We start from the raw sequence: 14,643 nt of genomic DNA, 5'->3' as shown, positions 1-14,643 counted from the left end.
AAAAAAAAAAAAAAAAAAAAAAAAAAAAAAAAAAAAAAAAAAAAAAAAAAAAAAAAAAAAAAAAAAAAAAAAAAACTCTATATTTCTTTAGATCCTCTCTAATTTTTTATTCTTTCTAACTTCACTATTTTTTTTACTAACAATTGCTAGCAAAAAAACAAGCTACATTTGTTTCTACCCAAAACCAATTGATAATAAATGAATATATGCACGAATATTGACTTTTCCAATAACAGTAAATATACACATTTAAATGGATCTCGTAATTTTTGCAAAATCTCTGAATATAGTTTTGTTTCTTACACTGTTACATCAATATAATTTTTACAGGTACTGCGGGTGTATGGAGAATGGCCGCAATGGAAGAAGCAGGAGGTTGGAAAGACCGAACCACCGTCGAAGACATGGACTTGGCCGTACGTGTCGGTCTACACGGCTGGAAATTTGTTTTCGTCAATGACGTTGCGGTATTTTCAATTCTTTTGGACTATTTGTAATATAAAAGAAACAATTTTTTTTTTTTAACCTCGTATAAAACCAGTCCAAGTCTTAATTCATCTTCGTCACATACTCACACATGTGTTGTTGCTGTGCACCCACTTTATGCACTGTTGCAGCACATGATTTAATTTCCACAGGAATTATGGAATAATATAAAGAATTATGTATTAACGTGTGGATATCAAATAACTTAGCTTTAAATCGTTTTTTATATAAAAAATATATATATATGATTGCGATTGTAGGTGAAAAGTGAGCTACCAAGCCAATTTAAGGCTTTCAGATTCCAACAACATCGATGGTCATGCGGTCCAGCTAATCTTTTCAGAAAAATGACTATGGAAATTATTAGCAATAAGGTACTGTTTTATACTTTTATTCTATCTGACCCAAAATAAAAAGAAAGATACAACTATAGTATTATTCTCCAACTTTTAATTTATTTCATTCCAAGGCAGTGAGGCACACACACGTGCCACCAATTTTTTTTTATTTTTCCATTATGAGAGAGACAAATTAAACATCCAACGTGAGTGAGGCATCAGGCCTGCATGCCAATTTAATTACGTTTCTTTTATGGTTTTGATCTTAATATCTTTAAAAAAAAGTTTGGTATTAATGAACTTGATTTGGTAATCTTGATACAGAGAGTGACGATTTGGAAAAAACTGTATGTGATCTACAGCTTCTTTTTCGTAAGAAAGATCATAGTCCATTTCTTCACCTTTTTCTTCTATTGTCTCATTCTTCCTACGAGCGTTTTCTTTCCCGAAGTCAACATTCCTACTTGGTCAACTGTTTACTTTCCTCTTATGATCACTCTCTTCAATGCCATTGCCACTCCAAGGTTAGTAATTAATGGTTTCTAGTTATAACCACACCACACATTTAACTGGCCACTTGGATCAATTCATATATAGTAGCTAGCTTGCTTAATTTAATACTATATGTACCGCACATTTATGAACTATATTGATATTGGTATGCATGTAGATCATTCTACCTCGTGGTATTTTGGGTTTTGTTCGAGAATGTTATGGCCATGCATCGAACCAAAGGCACTTTCATTGGTTTACTTGAAGGAGGGAGAGTGAACGAATGGGTTGTCACTGAGAAATTAGGAGATGCTCTTGAGACTAAGTTACTTCCGCAAATAAGAAAACCTCGCAATGGGGTTCTCGACAGGTGATTAATCAATTTTAAAGATTTTTTTTTCCTTCTTCTTCATTTGATTCATCTTCAAAATTGGTCAGCATTTTTTTTTTTGGGACTGCAGGATAAACTCAAAGGAGATGATGGTGGGGATATACATTTTGTGCTGCGCCTCCTATAACCTTGTCTTTGGGAAGACATTGTTATATATCTATCTTTACATGCAGGCTCTTGCATTTATTATTTCTGGATTTGGCTTTGTAGGAACTAATTAAATATCTTATTTAGATATTTTGATTTTCTAAGAATTAATATGTAATTAGTATTAAAATCTTCTATATATGTTGTTTTTCAAAGTCAGGGCAAGGTTAGATTTCGGTATAGAATCATCCATTTATCAAAGAAGAAAATAATTAGTCTGTGACTCTGTGTTTTCATGTTAAGTAGATCATAATACTATCTTGATTTTTTGTACAATACAATGTTAGTCCCTAGGTTTATGTACAGTGTAATTTGTTTATAATGAACTTTAGATTTATCAGTTTCCTCCACTTCTATCATGTCCACTGAAATCGTTCAATGATTTGAAGAAATATGAAAATAGTTATAAAAAAAAATGTAGATCGACGAGAATATTATTTTCGACAGCAAAAAAGGTCAGGGTATATTTTCAGAAACTTTTGAAAAGTATAGGAAATTTTTTATCGATCCCTAAAAGCTTCAACAATTCATTCTCCAATCTAACAATAAAAGAAAAATTATATATACATCTTTTTATTTTCTCTAGTAGTGACTAAAAACAAATACAAATCATATCGTCATTACATTATTGCCAAATCCTAATTTTTCATTTTACCGAAGGTGCATTTAGCAAGGTTTATATATATTAAAGAGATATTATGTTCGGAAAATGTGACATTACATGATGATATATATGTATATACACGATAATCACAGTGAAGGAAAAAATAATATGTGATACAGTGAAGCTAAAATATATCAGCCTTGGTAAACTTTGTTCAGCTCTTTAACCTAACTCAGAAGCAGAGTCTTGAAGGTTTACCAAACTCACCTTCAAATCTTCTATTGCTCTCTCTCTTTGGTAAGCGATGAACTTCAGTGACTGCCCCAATGGTAAAAAAAAACAGAGAAAATATTCAAATGGGGTTCACAACATTCTCTATAATAGAAGAAAGGAAAATTCATTTCACTTACGCCGAGTCGCTGCATCGCAACAGATCTTTGTAAAGCTTTTCTTTTCGTCAAAAGATTCTGTGCCATTAGTTTTGATGAAGGACGTTTGTAGTTCTTGCCACGGTATATGAGTATCGCGTGTCCTTCCTTAAGTTTTTCAACTGAGATAAGTACTCCATTGCTCTCTGCTTCAAGGGCTTTCGCTGTGTAAACAACTCTCGAGAATATCTTCTGCATCGTGATCACTTTCGCAACTTCCCTGTGCTTCCAATGCTGATGCAGACCTTCCATTACACCATGAAATATTCCTCTTCTACCTACAAATGAAACATATACCAAATTTGTGTAAATCAATCTCATAACCATCGGATTAGGATTAAGAAGAAGCCAAGAATATAGATCAAGCGGCTCCTACCGAGAACCAAGCTGCTGTTCATCTTCAGCCCTACTCTTCTCAAGCATTCTCTTTCTTCGTTAGTGAATAGTTCGATGTCGTCCTCTCGCTCAGATGGTTTCCATAACGAATTCAGTCTGAACAACTCCATTGTTGCTTTCTCTATCTTTGATTTCAACTGCAAAAAGCAGGAGCAACCCATGGAACTTCTATTAATAATAGGTGAAACTTAGAAAGATGCAACTCTTTTGGAAGCTAAAAGGCTTACGATGGAAAGCTTGTGTTCTTGGCTTTTGAGTTCTTTTTCTAGCCTTGCTTTCTCAGCCTCAGTCTCTAGGTTTCTCGTCTCCATTTCTCCAAATTTTCTTTGAAGTTCATGAAACTCTAATAAAGTTCCAGCTTTGCTTGTTTCCTCCAATTGCTTACCATTTGTTACCACCTCCACGATTTCTATCTCACTCTCACGTTTAGTTTCTTCAAAATGTTGGTACCTTCTGAGTAATCTCTCTCTGTCATCAACCAAATCCGCAACTTCTCCAGTGAGGAAGTCTTTGCCTCTGAAAAGTATTATTAAGTATCTGTTTCGTAGTATCAAAACTCCTCCAGTAAGATGCTGAAAAATTGATAGATCCAGAAATATTTTCATTAGCCACAATGTATTGGAATATATTCAGAAAAAAAAAAAGATTACCTTCAATTTATCTGCCATTTCCTCATTGTTTGTATTGAGAGCTCCCCATTTGATTGCAATCTTTGCAATAATACTGCTCTCCCATAGTTTCACAATAGCGGAAGCTAATCCTTGAAGACCGTGGTTCCTCCCTTCACAAGAAAAAAGACTGTTGAAAACTCAATGCAAACCGTAAGCAAACGCAAAGAGAACAGCACTTAGTAAATACCAATGCAAAGAGAATGACAATAAGTAGTATACGCAAATGAAAAGACCAAAGGCAGAGACTTTAAACATAATATGTTGCAAATTCTGGCAAGCAAGAGATCCATTTTTTAATCTTATCTCTTCCCAAATTTATTAATCTACTCAAGAATTGGTTATTTTGACCAAGTTCCCTCATTCTTACATGATTTCTTCAGGAAACATATGAACAATTCTCCCTGAAGCTTAACTTTAATGAACACAAACAAAGCGAAGAAGAGAGCTAAAGTAGTGAGGACAAATTACCAAGGACGAAATGAAACGGTAAAGCTTGAGCAATATTTCTCAAGTAGGTAAGCTCTTCATCGCTTAGCTTAGCTCTAGTGTTTGGTGGACAACGTCTATGTGGAGTTCTATATCCGTTAACCACTTCAGGAAGCAAGTCAGCATCAACAGGAAACGGTCTTCTCATCCACCAATCCATATATCGAGGTCCTAAACCATCCAATAACCTATCAGCTTCTCTCTCGTACAATGACGAGCTAATCTCATCCCGTCCTGAATCAGTTTTCTCTGATGAAGAACTCGGTCCTCCTCGATAAACAACGAGAAACTCCTTCTTGCTTAACACAACCAACCCTCCAGTCTTCATCTATTCTTGAAAACATGACAAAATCATTTCAGAGTAACATCAAAGGATTTCAACTGATAAAAATTGAAGTAGAACCAACCAAACCTCTATGATCTCTTGAGCTCGCTCCATATTCCTACAAAGAGGAACATCAAATCTCACCATAGCAAGCTCATTCGACCTCCAAATCAATCTAATCTCATTCACAACAGTGTCAGTAACTCCTGCTTTTCTCACATTAACCCATTTTCTCATCTTCGAAGCTTCACCTCTCAGTCTATTCAACAAACCTTCGTCGAGGATAAGCTCAGCCGTAGTCGGAACTCTCTCCTTCTTCTTCCTCCGCAAAACAAACCTCTCTTCTTCTCTTTCCCATGGCATTCTCCCGCCAAGTCTCTTCTCAGAAGACTCGGTGGTTCTCTCCGCAACTCGACCTAAATACTCGAATTCGCTCAAATCATCCATCTGGGTATCTTCAAAATCGCTTCTTTCGTCGAGCTTCTCGACATGACGCACGATTCTCTTCATCGCTTTTTTCCCCCTGACACCACTCTCTCTACGATTCAACGCCTTGAACGTCTTCTCTTCAACTTTTCGTGGCTTGTTCCTCTTCTCAGTGTCGAGAATCTCATCGGGTCGAAGCAAGATAGGACCTTTCATCCATGGAGCAGTAGGAACCTTAATCGCAGCATCAGAGGAGCGTCCTCTGTTCTTCTCCCTAAATTGATCAAATTGAGGGTTTTTAGCCGCATTCGAAGGGTTTTGATTAGGGTTTAAGGATGAGTTAGTGATCAAAGATGGAAAAGCTCGCGCCGAGAGGAACAGAGAAGTTTGCATTTGAGTTAAAGTCTGCAACTTTGCGGTTTTCGCATTACACTCAAAAGGAGACACCAATGGGCTCACAAAGCGACAAAACCCCATGGATAAGATAAAATATTATTAATTAACTGGTTAATGTAAAACTTCTAAAATACAATATTAGCACATTCTTTAGCTTAATACTCTCTATTTACTAACTGAAATTAAAAAAAAAAAAAAAAAATCACAATTTGAGATAATTATGGACCAAAACCAAGAACTACAGGAGAAATTCTTAACAATGGTTCTAAAGTCTCGGCTGTGAATTTCCTCGCAAATAAAAAACATTTCGAAGTTGTAATGTTCTCTCCGCCACGGCCATGATAGACACACTCGTCCGTAAACCGGATTCGGTTAAGAAACTCATCGGTTATATCAGGCCAAATAAACCGACCAGGATGTGGACCGACTTTCGACCAATCGACCCACGTCAAGGTCCGGTTCGAGGACATCTCTCCATGCAACATGTGAACTAGAGTTGGGATATAATGCTCGTCCATGTAACAAGGCGGTTTACAATGCTGATCGAATATTTTGTAGTAGAACGTGTCTGCGATGATGTGAAGAGCAAGTTCTCGAGTTGTTTCAAACCATTGCGATCCTTTTCGCCAATCTGTGATGTTGATTTGCGGATACATATTACGGTTGTAACGGCCTCTACCGGATTTTCTTGGGTCGTCGAACGAGCCAATGAAGCTGAGATTGGTGCCAGTTAAGTAATCGTAGATGGTTGTGAAATTGTAGAGTGGGATGCAAGAATCTGATAAGAGGACAAATCTTTGGTTCGATTCGTCGAGAAGAGCGTTGCCTAATAGTCTTTTCTCTGCGTCTATCATTGATGATGTTCCCCAATAAACTGGCTGTTTTGACAATTATTTTCACAAACCAACAATATCAATATCTTTTAAAAATAATATTTAAAACATATCTAAAAATTCAAGCCATTTTGTTAGTATTTTTTTAATTCAGGTTTCTTTTATGCATCGTACGTATAGTAAAAGCTTCGATTCATACGACTTTATCTGATTATATAATATCTAGAAATTTTATATTGAGAAGCAATTTAAAACTATTCTCTCTGTATTGTTCTTAGCTAGTGAGAATAGTCTACGTTAGAATTTTCTTAACAAGATTAAGAAATGTATTTATGTTAGAATAATATCAAATGGGTACATGCTTTCATGGACCATTATGCAAGGGTCGAATTAAGATTCATACACGTGCCACGTGAAAAACCAACCTGTCAAATCCAAGAGATAATATATCTATGGAGAACTAATAATTCCTGATTTGGATGTATACTAATCATGTAATAGGGGGTAACTAAAGATGAATAGAGTAATTAAGAAAAGAGAAAGAGGTAATTTAACTAATTTAGCTGTTAAATTATCACCTGGCTTGGGATTCTTCTTGAATAGAAGACAGAAGTTTCTGCGAAAGAATCTTGAAAAGATGGATTAGTATGGACATATATGGAATAAGACCCTTCATGTCCTTCAAAGAACTTCTCCCACAAGCCAGCCAATGGGAGTCTGCCACCTGTCATGAACATGAAAGCCACCTTCACCACCATCTTCCCATCATTATTATGTCTCCTCCCAAACCACGATGATGATGATAAGGATGATGGTGGTGATGATGATAATGACGCGACCTTGGTGAATAGTTCTTGATCACTCATGTTGTGTTGAAGTACTCGTAGTGGCAACTCTCCTATGATATCCATCGTTGTGGTGTGGTTGAATAGTAATGTAGACCATAAGGGTTGTCGTTGTGCCGTCATCGTAGACATGTGTAAGGCTTTTAGCTGCAGACAAAGGAAGAGACCAACCGAGAAACCGACTACAAAGAAGAGCGAGCTTAAGAAATAACTACCCTTTTGTAAGAGAATCGATCTCAAGGGTTTTGAGATCATTGGGTACTGTTCTTCTTCTTTCTTGCTCTTATGATCATTAATGCCCATTGTAGAGGGAGGGAGATAAAGAAAGAAAGAGAGAGAGAGAGAGAGAGAGAGAGAGAGAGGTTGTTGTGATCGTTAATGATTTTGCAACCAGTAGTTATAAATGTGTTATTACAAGTTGTAAAGAAGAAAGATAAAAACAAGGTATGTGGAGTGTATTGGACAACGTCAAAGGAGCTCTTGCAAGTTAAATATAATAATAGGGGTAGACTTTGGAATGAAGACTTGACCTGCTGACTTTTTAGTTTTTTTTTACATTTGTTCTCAGGTCAATATATAAGTATGTAAAATACAAAACTTAGGTCCTAGATCTTAGTTCCTTTAACACGATTTGAAGAAATTTGAACTTGCCCATAGGACGGAGTAAGAGATTGCAATGCAAGTAAGGGTGATATGTTGTCAAAATGAGGTAAGGGTGATGAATATCCATGTTAATGTAACCGAATTCAAGTAAGGGTGATCTGTTATCAAAATAAAAGGGGTGATGTGTCGTAAAAATATACTTACCAAATCATAATTTTACCGAATCAAAATTGCACACTTTGGTGAGAGGTGGATGTAAGCTAAATCTTTCATGATCTATTGAATTATTTTATCTGTGTTTGGCGTTCAATTTTGTCTATTTTTTTCTTTCTTTTGAAAGTCTAATTTAAACCGAACCAAAACAATTAGCAAATTAAATAACTCAAAACTAAAAACTTAAGTCTTAGCTAGACTTTGTTAATTACTCCAAAGTTAAGGAATTTTTCATTAATGCCTCGTTGAATCGAGTATTAAAAATGTTGCAATACAAAGTTAGTAGGGAAGAGCGTGCAAAATGTTCGGTGCTGACCCACACAAACCAAGGAATAAGAAGAGAGTTCATGCCTAACTTTAGGTACACTTAACGACGACTCATATTGCCAGAACTTTCCTCTCTCTTGTTTTGTTCTTGCTGCTAAGATAGTCAAATATGAATCTTTTTGATTACAAAAATCGGTAATATAGAGGTTACTTAAGCCTTAGTGGTCGTGATTGGCATACTTGATTAGTGGATTCAGAAAAAAATTCTTAAAGGGCTAATTACTTTGCTTAGTCAAGCCACAAAACTAATTAAAGACCTAGCTTGATAGTTTTTTTTTACTTCTACTCAAGGCCTAAATAAATTTAATAGTTAGACATATACCATTTATTTTCGGCACCATCTATGATATAATAAATTGAAGACTAATCAATTATTAACGAAAGTCCCCTACCAAAAAAAGAAAAAAAAAGTAATTTAACGAAAGAAATACAAAAATCTCCTTAAGTTATAGTCCTAACGTAAAGCTAGTTTTGGGTATAATTGATAACTGAAGAAAATGTTAGGTNATATATATACATACCCAGTGCATGCCGAGAGAAAGAGCAACAGCTTTTGCTCTGATTCGGGATGCGAATATCTCTGGAAGAAGAAGAGCCGGTACAGGGCCAGCACCAAGTGAGAATGACAGCACATATCTGGTTAAACAAGCAAGCNACGTAAAGCTAGTTTTGGGTATAATTGATAACTGAAGAAAATGTTAGGTTGATATGTATTAATTCAAAACATTCAGGTAGTTAGTTAAACATGCATATTCTTTGGGGGTTATTTCAGTATTTCCCCTAAACTATCAAAGAAAACGTGAAAAAAGGGAAAAAAGAAGGATCCGGCGTCGTTTCATATGATTCTAAAAGTTCTCGCAGAACCAGCGATGAACGCCGACGACGGAGAAGCCATGGCAACGACGAGGACAAGCGAAGAGATCGAAAGAGAAGCAGAGGAGAATCGAAAAGAAGCTTTATTGGCGTCAACGCAATCTCTCCAACCTAATTTCAATCGTTCCAACGTCACCCCGAAACAAATTTCGAAATTACAGGTCAGATTTTCAGATTCTTCTTCNTGAAGGACAAGGAGAGCAACAGCATCGACAAAGCCTTTTCAATACAAAATCACATATATCTAAGTTAGCCTGTTTATGGTAGTGCGGTTTGAGATTTTTTTAAACTATGGCTAAGAATGATGATAANTTTTTTTTTTTTTTTTTTTTTTTTTCTGTTATGCTTTGGTAGTAATCATGTGATTGTAAACATGATTACGTATAAAACTCTCTTGATCTGATATCATCACTTAAGCCATATTTGGTTATGTTGTTTTGAGATTATTAGGAGCTACACAAGAGACGTATGCAAATAAAAGCCCGTACAAAGATTCATAAGAAGCCACCTAAAGGTATACACGTACAGCTCTCTCTTTGTGAATCCGCAGTTCATATACAGTAAGACTAAAAAAGTCTATGTACTGAAATGCAGCGAGCAAGAAATGTCAGAGTAAAGCAATCGAAGATGGCAAAATAAGCTCTAAGCAAATGAAAGAATCAACTTCCTCGTCTACCGTAGAAGAACAGAATCACGATAAGACAGTAGTTTCAGTAACAAAGAAGCCACAAAAGCTGTTTTGGGGGTGAGTGTTTTTACTGAATTTCAGAATTTTCTTGAAGGTATTGAGAACACTGTGCTAATCCGATCTTTTTTGCTGTTTTGTATTGAAACAGGCTAGATACTAGGGAAAGGTGGGAAAGGAAAGCCAACATGTAGTTCGATGAATCGATTTCTCTCGTTATTGATAACTTAGTTCATTGTACAATTTACTGAAGATTGAGAAGAGTGGTAGATTAAAGAACGAACGACTCACAAGCTAAATGATGAAACAAACTGGTTTTTTCTTTTTTTTTTTGTTTAAATTCAAACTCCAGAGGTAAGGGCAAGCTCTATTTCCTCAAGTGATCGTCCTTTAGTCTCAACGACGTTTCCTGCAATGTAGAGAACGGCAAGGAAGCATACTCCGGCAAAACCCAAGTAGACACTGCTGATTCCAAATCTAGTCACTACGCTTAAGAAGTAGAGTCCAATCACAAAGTTTGATATCTGTTATAGAGAAAGAGAAACAAAAACAAACATCAGAAACAGAGAGAAGAAACTCTATTTTTGAACCATACAAATTCTAGATATATATACATACCCAGTGCATGCCGAGAGAAAGAGCAACAGCTTTTGCTCTGATTCGGGATGCGAATATCTCTGGAAGAAGAAGAGCCGGTACAGGGCCAGCACCAAGTGAGAATGACAGCACATATCTGGTTAAACAAGCAAGCATAAGAGTCAGTCAAGTCCTATACACTGAGACTAGAAAGAAGAGATTGACTTACAGAACAGTTCCAACAACGGCAAGGGTTCCAGAATATGCAGCAAGAGCCTTCCATGTGAAGGACAAGGAGAGCAACAGCATCGACAAAGCCTTTTCAATACAAAATCACATATATCTAAGTTAGCCTGTTTATGGTAGTGCGGTTTGAGATTTTTTTAAACTATGGCTAAGAATGATGATAAAAACTTATACCATTCCACCAAAGCTTGTGAGTAGAAGACTTTTCCTTCCCATTTTGTCCATTAAGGATGAGGCAACAGCAGTGCCTGCAACCACATTTTCCCGGTTATTTGTTTGGTTATGATGGAATTGAACGGTAACACAGGAGAGAACACAAACCAAAGACATTTGATGCTCCAACGAGAGCACTGGCTGCAACATCAGATTGGATTCCAGCGCTACGGAACACCGATGTAGAGTAGTACACAACTGCATTTATCCCAGCTAACTGTTGAAACAAGAAGAGAGCTGCACCTACGCTTACAACTACAACAAGAACAGACAAGGAGCTACGTAAAATAGACCATTGCGAAATGAGGTTTGAAAGGAAAATCTTGGCTTAACCTGCTGCCATCTTTTCTTATCTGCAAAACAATGTATATTCACCCAGTCTTGCGNAAGTAGAGTCCAATCACAAAGTTTGATATCTGTTATAGAGAAAGAGAAACAAAAACAAACATCAGAAACAGAGAGAAGAAACTCTATTTTTGAACCATACAAATTCTAGATATATATACATACCCAGTGCATGCCGAGAGAAAGAGCAACAGCTTTTGCTCTGATTCGGGATGCGAATATCTCTGGAAGAAGAAGAGCCGGTACAGGGCCAGCACCAAGTGAGAATGACAGCACATATCTGGTTAAACAAGCAAGCATAAGAGTCAGTCAAGTCCTATACACTGAGACTAGAAAGAAGAGATTGACTTACAGAACAGTTCCAACAACGGCAAGGGTTCCAGAATATGCAGCAAGAGCCTTCCATGTGAAGGACAAGGAGAGCAACAGCATCGACAAAGCCTTTTCAATACAAAATCACATATATCTAAGTTAGCCTGTTTATGGTAGTGCGGTTTGAGATTTTTTTAAACTATGGCTAAGAATGATGATAAAAACTTATACCATTCCACCAAAGCTTGTGAGTAGAAGACTTTTCCTTCCCATTTTGTCCATTAAGGATGAGGCAACAGCAGTGCCTGCAACCACATTTTCCCGGTTATTTGTTTGGTTATGATGGAATTGAACGGGAACACAGGAGAGAACACAAACCAAAGACATTTGATGCTCCAACGAGAGCACTGGCTGCAACATCAGATTGGATTCCAGCGCTACGGAACACCGATGTAGAGTAGTACACAACTGCATTTATCCCAGCTAGCTGTTGAAACAAGAAGAGAGCTGCACCTACGCTTACAACTACAACAAGAACAGACAAGGAGCTATGTAAAATAAAAACCATTGCGAAATGAGGTTTGATTTTGAAAGGAAAATCTTGGCATAACCTGCTGCCAGCTTTTATTATCTGCAAAACAATGTATATTCACCCAGTCTTGCAATAATACCTTTAAAGTAGCGGCTGCTGAATAGATCAAACCATCCAGCTTCTGGCTCAGAACCACCTTGGCCAGAGGTTGATAAGTCACGCACTAGTTCAACCACTCTTTCTTTACCATAGAGAGTTTTGATCGCCTTTTCAGCTTGAGAGATTTTTCCTTGCTGCGAAATTGATTTCATCGACTTGTCAAAAAAATTGATCTCAGCTAAGTATGAGTTATGTTCCTGGAGAGTACCTGAACGAGCCACCTTGGGCTTTCTGGAGAAAAAGTCATTCCTATGGCTAGTAGAACGGAAGGGATAACTGCAACACCAAACATCGTCCTCCACCTAGAAAACCAAGAGATTGAAACTTATATAAAAACAATACTGAACCATGTTAAGAAAATATTGCTCGATGAATAAAGGAGTTCACATACCAAAGAGGGTTTGCTGCAAGGGGTAATCCAGCTATCAAGGCAGCAAGTATTCCTATACATATGAACAACTGGTTCACAGATCCAAGAGCTCCGCGGATTTCAGTTGGTGATATCTGACACCCATCATCACACGCTTCAGCAACATAACATATAAAAAACAGACCTAACATCTTAAGTCAAGGGTGCAAACAGTGGTAAAACAACCTCAGATATGTAAAGTGGTACAATGGCTGATGAGATTCCGATTCCAATTCCTGCGAGCAGACGTCCCACAATCATAGTCTGCACACTCTGAGCTGTTGCACTAATGAAACCAAAAGAGAGCGACCCAAAATGTGTTAAAAAAACATCACTAAACTTCCCACCAATAGGTAATAGGTATATCATGGTGCTTGAAGAAGATACCATAAGAAAGCTCCAACGGCAAGAGGGATAGCATCCAATTGAAACGTTCTTGTTCGTCCAAATTTGTCAGCTAACGAACCTCCGGTGAATGAACCTACTGTTGCACCAGCAAGCAGCGCACTAACAATCCATCCTGCTCAGAAGCGAATAAAAGAGAATACCAATTATATTAGCTTGGCTACTAATCATAACAGGAATCAAAAATGCTGTCAATCCGCATTTCAGTTTATTACTCTTTTAAAAATTATACGCACAAGAGGAGTAAGAGAAGTCTGATCATATATACTTGCCTTGCAAAACAGTGTTATCTGCGATCCCAAGATCCTTAGCAAGGTATTCAAGAGCACCATTAACTACCCTGATTCAGTCCAATGGAACTATATCTATGAACATCAATGACCACACCTAGTTATAGAAACAAAATGATTCAAGTGTAGTAGTTTAAAGTCATAAATACCCAAGATGATAACCAAACAAGATAGCACCAAGACAAGCAACACCAACAAAGGGCAAAACAGAACCACCAGAGCTTTTCCCTTCAGATCTCAGAGGCACAGCTTCTTCTGCATCTCCACCTAAAAATAATAAGATTGTTCCCAAAACAAATACATTATTAGAATCTTCAAATTATAGTAGTAAGCAATCACATAATGTATCTATAAACAGATACAAGAGCATAGAAGAGGAACCAGAGGAGGAGGAGGCTTGAGCTCTGACAGATCGAGGTTTCACCGAAGATAAACTCATAACGCTTTGGATCCCGTGTTCAGCACGTGCAAGCTTTGCTCCCATGGCTTTTAGACCAGAGCAATAGAGAGGTCCGGTTGGGATAGTCTTACCGTTACGGAGGAAGCGAATTCCGGTGGTAGAAGACGCCGATCTGTTGACGAGGAGGTTAGAAGAAGAAGAGAAGCTGGTCCCTCTCTGAAACGCAAACGCGGCGTTTCCTTTAACAACCGCATACGTAGACGTATGCATTTTTCCTCTCTGACTTTTTTTTTTTTTGTTTTATAAACGAAACGTAATTGCGAGAGAGATGATGACAAACAGAGAAGGGAAAAAAAAAAAAATTAGTCAAAAGAATTGAGAAAATATCGCATTTAATCTAACAACAAACACGAAATTGAGGAATCGATTGCATTGAGAAAACACCACTCTCGATCGCGACTGACTAACAAAACATGCGAAACTTCAGATGTGGACTAATAAGAGAAGCGATTTAGGAGTTGTAGTGAGAAAATTTACCAGAGACGAAGCTTCGGAGACTCCGCGATTTCAGAAGAGAGATATGAGTAGCCAGAGAGAGAGATGATTGTGATTGCAGGAGAAAGAACACCTTACTGCAGAGCTTATTGTCGTTTTAAACGCCAAAAAAACAATAAAGCAATTTTGTTTGCTTATTATAAGTTTTTGGAAGTTTGTGTAAATAATTCATATTTTATCCAAAACCAAAAGGTAACTGAAGGAGTTTATTTTCATTGCTTATATAGAAAACATAG

At 37.1% G+C, this 14,643-nt stretch overlaps 5 protein-coding genes across 8 annotated transcripts in view; 2 read left to right on the top strand and 3 right to left on the bottom strand.

The window, feature by feature from the left end:
* Window positions 1-1,993, top strand: part of LOC104735643 (probable mannan synthase 11) — a 3,607-nt gene extending 1,614 nt beyond the window's left edge. The window contains exons 5-9 of the mRNA XM_010455473.2: window positions 331-467; window positions 747-860; window positions 1,149-1,348; window positions 1,495-1,686; window positions 1,778-1,993. Coding sequence (XP_010453775.1) covers window positions 331-467; window positions 747-860; window positions 1,149-1,348; window positions 1,495-1,686; window positions 1,778-1,928 — 794 coding nt within the window. The 3' untranslated portion in view covers window positions 1,929-1,993. The remainder of the gene's footprint in view (window positions 1-330; window positions 468-746; window positions 861-1,148; window positions 1,349-1,494; window positions 1,687-1,777) is intronic.
* Window positions 2,520-5,674, bottom strand: LOC104735641 (chloroplastic group IIA intron splicing facilitator CRS1, chloroplastic-like). 2 transcript variants are annotated; one of them, XM_010455471.2, is made up of 7 exons: window positions 4,852-5,674; window positions 4,422-4,767; window positions 3,933-4,063; window positions 3,510-3,854; window positions 3,263-3,419; window positions 2,869-3,164; window positions 2,520-2,776 (listed from the first exon to the last, which is right to left on the bottom strand). In XM_010455471.2, the coding sequence occupies exons 1-7, from the start codon at window positions 5,665-5,667 to the stop codon at window positions 2,681-2,683; spliced, it is 2,187 nt and encodes a 728-aa protein (XP_010453773.1). In that variant the 5' UTR covers window positions 5,668-5,674; the 3' UTR covers window positions 2,520-2,680. The 2 variants fall into 2 exon arrangements, 1 of the variants encoding a protein (XP_010453773.1); XR_002034970.1 differs by lacking the exon at window positions 2,520-2,776 and having other exon boundaries at window positions 2,984-3,164; window positions 3,263-3,450.
* Window positions 5,667-7,567, bottom strand: LOC104735642. The gene is made up of 2 exons (XM_010455472.2): window positions 6,998-7,567; window positions 5,667-6,464 (listed from the first exon to the last, which is right to left on the bottom strand). The coding sequence occupies exons 1-2, from the start codon at window positions 7,565-7,567 to the stop codon at window positions 5,805-5,807; spliced, it is 1,230 nt and encodes a 409-aa protein (XP_010453774.1). The 3' UTR covers window positions 5,667-5,804.
* Window positions 9,221-10,208, top strand: LOC104735639. The gene is made up of 4 exons (XM_010455466.2): window positions 9,221-9,441; window positions 9,731-9,794; window positions 9,875-10,025; window positions 10,117-10,208. Exons 1-4 carry the CDS (start codon window positions 9,247-9,249, stop codon window positions 10,157-10,159), a joined length of 453 nt encoding a protein of 150 aa, XP_010453768.1. The 5' UTR covers window positions 9,221-9,246; the 3' UTR covers window positions 10,160-10,208.
* LOC104735640 (plastidic glucose transporter 4) lies at window positions 10,157-14,503 on the bottom strand. Of its 3 annotated transcripts, none has more exons than XM_010455468.2 (14): window positions 14,390-14,503; window positions 13,834-14,135; window positions 13,602-13,719; window positions 13,435-13,502; window positions 13,145-13,277; window positions 12,944-13,043; window positions 12,740-12,852; window positions 12,557-12,650; window positions 12,329-12,482; window positions 12,036-12,182; window positions 11,889-11,962; window positions 11,698-11,786; window positions 11,511-11,625; window positions 10,157-10,489 (listed from the first exon to the last, which is right to left on the bottom strand). In XM_010455468.2, exons 2-14 carry the CDS (start codon window positions 14,120-14,122, stop codon window positions 10,307-10,309), a joined length of 1,677 nt encoding a protein of 558 aa, XP_010453770.1. In that variant the 5' UTR covers window positions 14,123-14,135; window positions 14,390-14,503; the 3' UTR covers window positions 10,157-10,306. The 3 variants fall into 3 exon arrangements, with proteins under 3 accessions (XP_010453770.1, XP_010453769.1, XP_010453771.1); XM_010455467.2 differs by lacking the exons at window positions 11,511-11,625; window positions 11,698-11,786; window positions 11,889-11,962; window positions 12,036-12,182 and adding exons at window positions 10,584-10,698; window positions 10,771-10,859; window positions 10,962-11,035; window positions 11,109-11,255 and having other exon boundaries at window positions 14,390-14,502; XM_010455469.2 differs by lacking the exons at window positions 11,511-11,625; window positions 11,698-11,786; window positions 11,889-11,962; window positions 12,036-12,182 and adding exons at window positions 10,584-10,698; window positions 10,771-10,859; window positions 10,962-11,035; window positions 11,109-11,255 and having other exon boundaries at window positions 13,834-14,131; window positions 14,390-14,502.

Source organism: Camelina sativa, chromosome 13 (genome assembly GCF_000633955.1).
Source record: "Camelina sativa cultivar DH55 chromosome 13, Cs, whole genome shotgun sequence".
In the NCBI taxonomy this organism is placed as follows: domain Eukaryota; kingdom Viridiplantae; phylum Streptophyta; class Magnoliopsida; order Brassicales; family Brassicaceae; genus Camelina; species Camelina sativa.
This window is presented reverse-complemented; position numbering and strand designations above follow the sequence as displayed.

Bases quoted from the DNA above. Each gene is read 5' to 3' on its own strand.
- LOC104735641 (XM_010455471.2), bottom strand. From the start codon at position 5,667: ATGGGGTTTTGTCGCTTTGTGAGCCCATTGGTGTCTCCTTTTGAGTGT. The intron at 4,768-4,851 runs GTTTGGTTGGTT...TTTCAAGAATAG, and splicing joins GAGCTCAAGAGATCATAGAG to ATGAAGACTGGAGGGTTGGT. The intron at 4,064-4,421 runs GTAATTTGTCCT...TTTCTTGTGAAG, and splicing joins ACCGTTTCATTTCGTCCTTG to GGAGGAACCACGGTCTTCAA.
- LOC104735642 (XM_010455472.2), bottom strand. From the start codon at position 7,567: ATGGGCATTAATGATCATAAGAGCAAGAAAGAAGAAGAACAGTACCCA. The intron at 6,465-6,997 runs GTGATAATTTAA...TTGTCAAAACAG, and splicing joins CAAGAAGAATCCCAAGCCAG to CCAGTTTATTGGGGAACATC.
- LOC104735639 (XM_010455466.2), top strand. From the start codon at position 9,247: ATGATTCTAAAAGTTCTCGCAGAACCAGCGATGAACGCCGACGACGGA. The intron at 9,442-9,730 runs GTCAGATTTTCA...TGAGATTATTAG, and splicing joins AACAAATTTCGAAATTACAG to GAGCTACACAAGAGACGTAT. The intron at 10,026-10,116 runs GTGAGTGTTTTT...GTATTGAAACAG, and splicing joins CCACAAAAGCTGTTTTGGGG to GCTAGATACTAGGGAAAGGT.
- LOC104735640 (XM_010455468.2), bottom strand. From the start codon at position 14,122: ATGCATACGTCTACGTATGCGGTTGTTAAAGGAAACGCCGCGTTTGCG. The intron at 13,720-13,833 runs GTTCCTCTTCTA...TATTATTTTTAG, and splicing joins TCAAGCCTCCTCCTCCTCTG to GTGGAGATGCAGAAGAAGCT. The intron at 11,626-11,697 runs GTAAGTCAATCT...TTGTTTAACCAG, and splicing joins GCCGTTGTTGGAACTGTTCT to ATATGTGCTGTCATTCTCAC.